This window comes from Engystomops pustulosus, chromosome 8 (assembly GCF_040894005.1).
Source record: "Engystomops pustulosus chromosome 8, aEngPut4.maternal, whole genome shotgun sequence".
NCBI classification, from domain to species: Eukaryota; Metazoa; Chordata; class Amphibia; order Anura; family Leptodactylidae; genus Engystomops; species Engystomops pustulosus.
The window spans coordinates 22,574,916-22,585,560 of NC_092418.1; the positions used below are offsets into that span (position 1 = coordinate 22,574,916).

The following is a 10,645-nucleotide window of genomic DNA, read 5'->3' on the forward strand; positions in this document are numbered from 1 at the left end:
CCTATAGCTTTGGGTTGCACCGAGAGGCCCTAATATGGGTCAGCACTATAACGTAATATAGGAATCATTTATCAGACAGGAGGTCCTATTATAAATTGTGATTCCGGTGTAAGCCCTTAAAATGATTTAGTGCTTCCTGCACGTACCACTAGGGGCTGCTCTTGAGCTAACTGAGCTCGGTAATAACACAGTATACAGTTATCTCCCTCTAGTGGTGGCTGTAGTTAGATAAAATTAGTCCTATATCTCTTTGCCTATGCAGAGAATTTGGAGCTCTGTATCAAATATGTCTTCATATAGAAAGGTCCTAATGGAACAATTTTTTAAAAAGGGGAAGCCGCATGTTTCAGGATTGGACTTTCAACATCTGGGCCGGTTCTAATGAGTCCACTGTCTGACAACTTCAGTTCCCCACTATCACCATGTCCATGCATTGGTCTAACAGAGCGGGGGGATTTACTGTCTGCTTCCATACTACAGCATAGCCTACACCCCTTCTCTGCAATGTTGTGATTAGAAGAGGTGGGTTCAGCGGGGGGTGGGTGGGAATAACCCGTTTAAGGATGCAATTATTGCAGCCAATGTTTTTTTGGTGCTTGCAATTGGTGTCCTTTGCAGCATGGAGTCACTTGGTGTCACAGCCACGGTATCCGCACCATGTCCCAGACTGTAGTAATTGTCAACATTACAAAACGGGCGCCGAGCCAGGATCGCTCAGCTCCGACTGATTTATCGGGGGAACATTTGAGGATATCATTAGCATTTACTGGCATGGCTGTGGTCAAACAAAGGCAGAGCCCAGTGTTGCTTACTTACCGCTCACTACCTGGCAGCGTCAGTGCGGCCTGACATACAGGTGTGAAAAAGCTGTCACATCACCATTCCGCTCCAACGCCTTTTGTTTGTTGTGCTCTATTTCACAGGTACGTGTCCGATTTCACCAACACGCTGCAGTCAATAAGAAAGAAATACAAGCTGGACAATGTCCCTGCTGACTCCTTCTTCCTGGAGGATTGGACGGCCTTCCAGCATTCAATCAGGTAGACGTCTGAAGAACCGGCACAGAGCCAAAGGATCCCTACTGATGTCTATTCCAGACCAGTCACCCAATGACAGTAACAAGCACTCACATGGGCTGTTAAAGGGGTTCATCTCAGGGACATGGATGTCAGTAGCATAAGGTTTTTCCACGAACAAAATTTAGGCCATATCCATGGGATGGGTCTAACTTGCTGATCAGTGGGGTCTCCGTGCTGAGACCCCCACAGATCAAGGAAACGAGGGGTCAGATGAGATTAGACAAATCTAATGGAATTGTTCAGAAATTTTAGCATCAAACCTGATAAATTGAGCTTGCATTGGCACATAAAGTGGACATAGTTTGTGCAGTCTCCACCTGCCAGTGTACCTTTCTAGATGGGCTGGAGACGGGACTTTAATGCCCAGTTTGCAGTATGATGTAAGATAGAAGCTTGTTTAAAGAACTGTGTCCTACAACACCTTCTTGTGTCCACAAAGCTGACGGAACAGCATGTATGTGTACTGTCCCCGAGTCCATGCATGGCTGTAAGAGGCTGCGGTGACTAATCAGATAAAACTCAGCATTTTGGCAGCTTCCATTTCTGGACACTATCTAGATTTATTTCTTTGACATAACTTTTATGGCCGATGAGTGAGGGTCACTGCTAATATGCACTTTAATGGGGCTGCAGTGTGCATCCTCAGCATTCTTGGCATCAGTTGTCAGGGATTAGGTTTTTATTGTTATATGGACCCCATGGGCTGATAAAAATATCAAACAACTTATATTTAGTTAGTTCCTGGGTTTTCCTTTCCAGCTAATGTCTGTATACAGAGGTTCCACTGCAGCCTATAGGGGTGTACACTGTCAGTAAGGCATCACTTATACTCTGCATACAGATGCCAGCAGGGATGGGAGGCATCGTGCTTAACCGCTGCAGCAGGCAGAGTACAGGCTGCAACCCCTTTAAGTCCAGTGTTAGCACGCACACACCAAAGTTATGTGGGGACTCCAACTTTCACTCACACATTGAGAAGTTGTCAGGATTTACAAAACTTTTCTTCTTATCTCTTTAGGATCATAGCGACCTGTGGAGAGCTGTTACGGCAGTGCGGCGATTTCGAGCAGCAGCTGGCGAGCCGGTAAGAAGAGACGACTGCATCTTATGTAGTGTTAAAGGGGTTTTTCTTCAAACTAAAGTTGCTAATCAGTGAGGGTCTCAGTGCAGAGATCCCCACAAATCGAAAATCAGACTAATGGAGCAGACGGCCGCGCATGACCGAGCTGCGAGAAATTGCCGAGAAATTGCTCCAAGATCTTGTGGGAAAACCATAAGCCTATGCGCCTACGGAGTCTGACGCTGGTGAATTATGTGATCTTGCCCCAGCACTTGTTCCATCAGAACATGGCTATGTAGCTTCAGGGTTCTATCATTATTGAAATCAGCAGTGATCCTTGGTTCAAGACTTTCCCTTGTCATCTTCTCACTTTTAACAGAAGCCATCTTGGCTAGATTATCCCTTTTAAGGTCTTTATTATTATCTGCAACATTAATGAAGGGTTAAACGCGCCGACACCTGGTTGGAGTTTCCAGTCATATCAGTGTCATGTGTCAATATTTCCCCGGCTGTATGGGAAGAGACGCGGCGTCCCTGCGGTATTGTGCTAGTGTTGTGTGTACCCGGGCTGTTTGTTTTCGGCCTTATTTTCCTGCTCGTCATAAATCAGACCCAATTGTCAGGAGAAATCCGCCACTTAGTATAGGTGTGTTGTGGTTTGGTATTTTTGTTCCTTCTTAAGTTTTACACCCTACTTAGGGATGACAGGTAAGCGTGCGTTCTTAGCGTATTCCGGTAACCTTCACTAGACACAGACTGTGGGTGTAGTGAATGGGGGTCTCCTTGCCAGTCTTTTGTCTAATATTCCAAGCCCAGTCTCAACCTCTTATGGTTGTTCACCTGCTTTACCAGTCATGCCCATAGATTAAAGGGGTTTTCCCATGAACTAAAGTTAGCTCCTATACACTGAATAGGGCCTAACTTGCTGAACAGTGGGGATCTCAGTACTGAGACCCCCACAGATCGCGAAAACAAGGGGTCCGATGGGGTCCCACGTACCCCTGACGGATCCCTTGCCACTCCTCAGACTAATGAAGCAGACTGCCACGCATGACCGTTCTGCACCATTAATCGCTATGGAGCTGACGGACATCGGTGAGCGCAGCCCTCTGCAATTTCCGTCAGCTACATAGAAATAAATGGAGCAGAACGGTCATGTGCGGCCAACTGCTCCACTAGTCTGCGGAGCAGCGGTACGTGGGACCCTATCGGACCCCTCATTTTTGGGATCTGTGGAGGTCTCAGCATGGAGACCCCCACTGATCATCAAGTTAGGCCCTATCCTATGGATAGGTTTGTGGGGAAACCCCTTTAATGTGGGAATGTTTCTGTGCAATTAAGAGTCCCCGTGTCCTCTGGATCATTGAATGCCATATTGAAAGAATTATTCAGAATCTTCTCTGATATACTGCTGTAGCATTAGACCAGAATCCTGCTCAAGCTTTTACTCAGAGCAGAGGGGACGGACTATGGGCAGTTTAGAGAGCTAAGAGCACAGCAGTGTGTGGATGCACTTAGATAAGCTAATATTTACAATGCTACATATCTTTGTAGCCACTTCCCTTTCTTCCTAGGGGGCTTAAACAGGTGATATTATAATGTATAACAATATAACACTATTACTACTTAGCCCTGCTTGTGGTAGGGTTAAATAATATTAGGGAATCCGCATGTCTGGGAGACTTCAGAAGGCTCTGGGATACAGGAATAGTTCCTCTAATCTTCTCTCACAAAGCTGTTCCTTTACTTTACGCAGTGCAAGTAGCGTCTTAGATGGCGTGGTCACTTCTGACCATGGCATCTGAGGGGTCCGTTGTACAAAACTCTTCTGACCTGTGTTGGGCTATTACAATAGACTTTTAATGTATGACCTTTTTTTCCCCCTGTAGGATCCTGTCCACTGCCGGGAAGCATCTGTCTGAGTCCTACAGCCCCCGCAGCCTCACCGGCATGCAAGAAGTCACCACCACCGAGCGCAAGAGTTCCAGAAACCCCTGGCAGGAATACAACTATCTCCAGAAGGGGGACCCAACCGAGTTTGGCAGTCTGATGGAGACATTGTACATGCTGAAGGTGAGCCCCCTCCCTGAGAACACAACTTTTGTCTTAGCACTTTCCGCACCACCGGTATGAAAGTTGATACTCGCTGAGGACAATGTTTCTCTCCTGAGCAATCAGTCATCTTTCTTATGTAATAATAGTCTTATCATGGGAGAAGCTCCTCCAGTATTTGCTCTTCTGTAATCTATCTCCTTCCATCAATCACTCATCACACACTCTTTCTCTCTGTGGACTCCGTATATTTCCACATCTCCTGTTTTCCTTCTGCTGTTGCTTTTAGTGTTTTTCCTATTTAAAAGATATTGCTTCCTATTAGATCAAGGACACACAGGTCAGTTCTGCTGCAAGATTTCATACGATTTTATGCATTAGAAGCATCACCTCCTCCTGCTTTATGATATGCTGCCTGCAGACAGGACTCTATGGAGAATCTACTCGGCTCATTCTGCTCTATAACACTTTCCCTGCAGACAGGACACTATGTACACTCTGCTCAGCTCCTGCTGCTCTATAACATGCTGCCTGTAGATAGGACACTATGTACACTCTGATCAGCTCCTCCTGCTCTATAACATGCTACCTGCAGATAGGACACTATGTACAATCTGCTCATCTCCTCCTGCTCTATAACATGCTGCCTGCAGATAGGACACTATGCACAATCTGCTCAGCTCCTCCTGCTCTATAACATGCTGCCTGCAGATAGGACACTATGTATAATCTGCTCAGCTCCTCCTGCTCTATAACATGCTTCCTGCAGATAGGACACTATGTATAATCTGCTCAACTCCTCCTGCTCTATAACATGCTGCCTGTAGACAGTAGAAGGGGAAAGGCTCGTGAGGTCCCATACTAAGCATTCACCTCTCGGAGTCCAAAAGAAGTCCTACAATGTACCATGAGAACAAACTGGCAGCCTGTCCAGTCCCCTCCTGATTTATTGCTATATAATACTACATTATCAGCCGTATACTGCAGAGTATCATGACTGCACAGGCACTAGTGTAAGCAGTGACTGGAGTGGGCAGCGTTGGGTGAATCAGCCCCATACAATGTGCAATCATTGCTGCGGCGTCCTCCAGCCTCTAGTTCAGGAACTGCTTGTTCTGTTCAGGGCTGTTACACTTGTGGCAGCGCCACCGCTCCACCTGGCACAGCTCCTGCGCCCGCACTTGACTTTCAATGGGGCGGCGTTCCCAGGGTGTCTTCCACATCAATCACCGGGATCTTAACGGGAGATTTCTGTTGTGTTGTTTGAGGATTAGATACAAAAACCATTAACAGTAAGGGAACACAGCCGGGCCGCTATGATACAGCACCTCAGCCATGACATGGGATCCAGCCGCGGGGTGGGGTGATGAAAATGTACTATTTGTGTTTGCGTTCTCTCATGTATTAAAGGGATCATCCAGAAGCAGCATCACTTTTATCCTTGGACTGTGTCTGCGGCTTTTGCGGCTTAGTCTTATTTACTGAATAGGATATATGTATTTGGTCACTGGAGTTCTTACATGACCTCCAGTAATCACTAAAATAGGGGGACAAAGTTTTAGGAAGAGCCCCATACTGAATGGAGAGCTATTTATAATCTGCTCAGCTCCTCCTGCTCTATAACATGCCGCCTATAGAAAGGAGGAGAGGAAAGGGGTTGTGAGGTCCCATACTAAACATTCCCCTCTCTGAGTCTGAATGGAGTCCTGCAATATACCACAAGAACAAATGTAATCTGACAGATGAGATATTTTATCTTTAATATGGCACCAGCAGCATGTTTCTAGCTGCTATAGAACCAGAGATTTCTAAAGTCTTAACCTTCTGCTTTGTGTTCACAGGAGAAAGGAGCCGTCAGCGCTAATCTCCTGGCTGCCGCCCGATCCGATCTGACCCGCCAGAACCAGGTGGCTCATCAGCTGGCATTCGATTCTGTCTTCCTGAGGATAAAACAGCAGCTTCTGTTGGTGCCCAAAATGGAGGTGAGTACTCACTAGGTTACTTAAAGGGATGCTCTATGTTGCTTTGTATGATGCGTCCATCTGATCTTCTGTTGGCTTTGTATTTTGTCGTCAGAGTTGGGGATACGAAGACAACGGTGAGACATTGACAGAAGACTTGCCCACCTTCAGCCTCACTCCTCTTGAGTACATCAGTAATGTAAGTGCAATACAAATCCGTCCACTAGGGGCGCCCTCACATGTGTAGATAGTGACTATTTCACATGTAGCTTCTGGTTTTATCTGCTATTAGGACTGGAATCTCTGGATATCTGTGATGAGAATCCTCTTCTACTACATAAGATTGATACAGCCCTGTATGATAACCCCCTCTAAGATCTGTCATGTCTCTTTTGGATTTGTAGATCGGTCAGTACCTCATGTCCCTCCCTCTGCATCTCGAACCCTTTGTAACCCCAGAAGATTCATCTCTGGAACTTGCCCTTCATGCCGGGAAATTGCCTTATCCTCCAGAACAAGGTGAGTCCAGGGTAATCCCTCTACGGGAATCGATCACTTGATTTATAGGTCAGCTGCACCTGCGCCTATTCACCCGCTAATGGCGTTTCAGTGCCAAGTCTATGATGCCAAGTTTATCAAGGCTTCTATATATTATACACCCAGAAAGCACGCACAACCATTGCCAAATATTAACACTTCTCAGACTTCTAAGGAAGACCTCGGTTATCAATCTTAAAGGGGTTGTCCGACTTCTATAGAAAACCACTGTGACCGCACAGCCAACACTGATGTCCTCTGATGCACCACGCGGGGCAAAGGGAGACCTTTACACAAGCTCCTGCCATGGACTAGCCTCAGCACAGATTTGACTTTTGAGGTCTGTGTTTGGTTTCAGAAGGTAATATCAGAAAAGCTGTCACATCATTCCTGGAGCAAAAGGGTTGAAAACATTTCTCCATTTCCAGACAACTCCTTTAACATGTTGTCTTCACGCTCTTTACGCATACTACAGGGGAAGAGACTCCAGAGCTGGACAACATGGCCGATTATTGGTTGGGATCCCTGGCCAGAGCCACCATGCAGACGTATTGTGATGTCATCCTACAGATCCCAGTCCTCACACCGCACTCCAGCAAGCAGCTGGCAACCGATATAGGTAACGCTGGACAGATACAGTGTGTGGCTGCAGCTTCAGGACTTCTATAGTCTCTATAGTATACCTGTATATTTTCTACCTGGAACACTTAGTAGGTCTCGATTTAAGGAGAACAAGTCGGGACCATTTGTAACATGAAATCCCCCATGGGTAGGGATGAACGGACCAGTTTGAGTTTGTCTGAACCCAAACTTCAAAGTTCTGTTTGGGTTCGGTAACTGGTTTGCTCACATTAACCACAATTGGAGAGTGACTATCAAAGCCGTGAGCAACTTTGTCGACAGCTTTGCCGACTTCATTTAAAGTTAGTTCAAGTTAACACCCGCAAATCTGTGTCGATCACTGGTGTTACCAGCTTGGGTGAGCCGAGCCCCAACTTTAATGTCTAGCTGTAGTTCGGGAACTGAAAAATTGTGGTTCAGGTCCGATCATCACTACCCATGGGTACTTATGGACCGCCGTTGTTGGGTCCTAGATTGCACCTTTGATGAGCCGCATCGGACCCATCTCTGCTGCTTCTGGCACCTGCACCAACGATGTAGACCCCAGGCCTCATTGTGCATGCGCTATAGGTACTATTTGGGCTGTGCTACGCATTCACCAGGAGCTGTGGACCACACAATCTTGTTATTAGCCTACACTTTGGGTTATCCATGTCTCTTTCCTTTCCCATGTTCTCCAATCCCAAGAGGGTAAACCCCCTTAAGTATATGACTGTGTAATACATCTCCCGTCTGCCATGTTTTATATCGTCTCCCTAGATTATTTGATCAATGTCATGGACGCGCTCGGCCTGCAGCCCACCCGCACTTTACATACAATCGTCTCTCTAGTCAAGACCAGGCCCGAAGACTTCAGGCAAGCCGCAAAAACTTTACCCAGGAAGATTTCCTCCTCCATCGCAGCCATGAGAAACATTGAGTACTGATCGACCTGATTCCAGACCCACTGTCCTAAGCGATGTCGGATCAGAACTCTCTCATGTATTCTAGAGGGATCTAACAGGTTCGGGTTATGATGGTTATTGGACTGAGGTGGAGTAACGTGTCCTTGGATTATGGGATATCCTGTGATCTTTACTGCCCGGTATAAGGAAAAGCAGGTGTATTTATTAGAATCGCTCTGGGTTTATGTTCTGTTTTATGGAAAATTTTATATGTTTTGAACGTGTTTTCACAAAAACCTCTTCCAGCTTTTTCAATGACTCTTATACAACCCTATATAAATCTACCCGTCACCCCACCCCTACCACCACCTCATAAATGCCTACATAAATTTTAATGTAGGTCCTTCTTCCAGTCTATGGATTCTATTTAAAGGGCTCTTTCAATCCTGCCTTTAAGTCTATTGATATACATGATTGTAGCAGGACTAAGCAGTGTCTCCCATAGACTGGAGGATATGAAGTTACACTTATGTGGGTGACCACGGTTCCCTGCATGTGGTCACCATTAATTCTGTCTTCTGTACAGTAGACGGCCTCTTCCACCGAGGACCCCAGCTACAAAAACCTGGGAAAACCTGTAATACGGAATAGTAACTGTATCCAGTATTAAAGACTTCCAGGTAAATGTAGCAAAAAGCTGCCATGACTAAGGCTTTATGAAGTGTACAGTAAGGTAATGGAGGCTTCTCTGTCATTTATGGGATCTTGCTTCCCCACTGCTTATAGTTGAGCAACTTTTTTTTTTTTAGCGAGGGTTAAATTTTAACTATCTGTTTGTAAGGCAAGTGATAGCTGCGGATTTCGCTGTGCAAACACGGAGGCCTGAGATCTGGTTGTAAAGACGCTCTTATACATTCTTCTTTCCCGATTTACAAGCTTGTTAGGATAAACCATTAAATCAGACAGGTGGGACATGAGTAAACGCGGAGCAACCTGCTGACTAGAGGAGGAAACTTCTAGAGAAGGAGCCGATCTCTGCTTAAAGGGGTTGTCCATGGTGGATATTTATTGCATATCTGTAGGACATGGTGGTAAATATCCGACAATCTGTAGGATAGCGGTCCCATGTTCTTTGTTTTTCCTCGGTTGGTGACTAGGATGAGGGTCCCTTTTTCATTCCACCTCTAGTAGGACTTTTACTAATCACTTGGATGAGGGACCCAAGTCCTCTTCACCTTCTCATTGAGGACACTACCCATTCCTTCTTATTTGGGGAACCACTATTGGGACGCTTTCTCATCACTTGGATTTGGGACCCAAGTACTCTGTACTTTCTCGTTGTGGGCGCCATCACTGGAACTATTTTGGATCACAAGGATAGGAGGCCCAAGTCCTCCTGTCCATCTCATTGGGGGCCCAATAACTGTTTTAATAATCGCAAGGATGTGAGTCCCAAATCTTTTATATTTATTGTGGGCACCATTACTGGGACATTACTGATTAGAGTTAAGTAGTCCCAATGATCGGGTTTGGTGTTTGGTTCAGTCGCCTGACTCGAACATATTGACGCAACTAGTCATGGCTATGGTTCGCCTCGGGGGGACACCTGCTGGCCTATCATAGCCATTGCTAGTTGCTAGTGGCATCAATTTGCCTGACTGGCTATTCGTCCGGCAATAAGTCTAGTGGCCGAAAGTCTAAACCTGATCATCGGGTCCGCTCATCTCTATTACTGATCGCTGGGATGGGAGTGCAAAGTTCTCTGTCCCATTGTACATGAAGGTCTTTCAAGGTCCAAGGGTTGAGGCCCTCTAGGAAATCCTAGGAGAGCATTTTTAAGGAGCTAAGAAAGTTGAACCATTGAAGTCACATGCAAGGATATTTTTTCCATGGCCTTGATAAAAATGAGTAAAATCCAGACTATTGTGTAAGATTTGGCAAATCGTGAAATTACCACATGTATTTTACTGCCTGCAAAGCCAATAAAGCTGCATCTGGTGGTGGTTACTACGTTAAGTGTTTTAGTCTTTAATCATCGTACTAAAATAGTAGCTCCTGGATGTTTTACCTACAGCAATTAGAGGTTTTGGGGAAAGGTTAAAGCTACATCACGGTCCAGGATTGGCCCCTCCCATTCACTGTCCTACCGCACCTACCTAAAAATCTAGGGTAAAATGTAAAAGACATGTGTGTACAACCTGGCTATTTCAAAAAGGAAATGCCGTAAATAAATTGATCATCAGCAAGTGTGACCACCTCTGTTAAAGCAGAAGTTTTGGCTAGATGCTGATCGTTAAAGGAATCTGCTAAGCGCCAAGAAGGAAGGAAATCATTCTTTATCAAGAAAGCGAAGTCCCAGCATATTTTACGTCAGACTTTGCAAGTTCTTCTGGACTAGATTTTTTTTTTTTTATTATGTCCTGATCATAGTGAAATAAAGACTTCCAGAGC

General features: G+C 45.6%; 1 protein-coding gene across 3 annotated transcripts in view; it reads left to right on the forward strand.

The window, feature by feature from the left end:
* Positions 1-10,210, forward strand: part of COG7 (component of oligomeric golgi complex 7) — a 28,769-nt gene extending 18,559 nt beyond the window's left edge. For all 3 annotated transcript variants that reach the window (XM_072120296.1, XM_072120297.1, XM_072120295.1), the window contains exons 11-18: positions 924-1,040; positions 2,098-2,163; positions 4,029-4,212; positions 6,033-6,173; positions 6,268-6,351; positions 6,557-6,671; positions 7,165-7,308; positions 8,070-10,210. In XM_072120296.1, coding sequence (XP_071976397.1) covers positions 924-1,040; positions 2,098-2,163; positions 4,029-4,212; positions 6,033-6,173; positions 6,268-6,351; positions 6,557-6,671; positions 7,165-7,308; positions 8,070-8,236 — 1,018 coding nt within the window. In that variant the 3' untranslated portion in view covers positions 8,237-10,210. The remainder of the gene's footprint in view (positions 1-923; positions 1,041-2,097; positions 2,164-4,028; positions 4,213-6,032; positions 6,174-6,267; positions 6,352-6,556; positions 6,672-7,164; positions 7,309-8,069) is intronic.
* Positions 10,211-10,645: the final 435 nt, after the last annotated feature.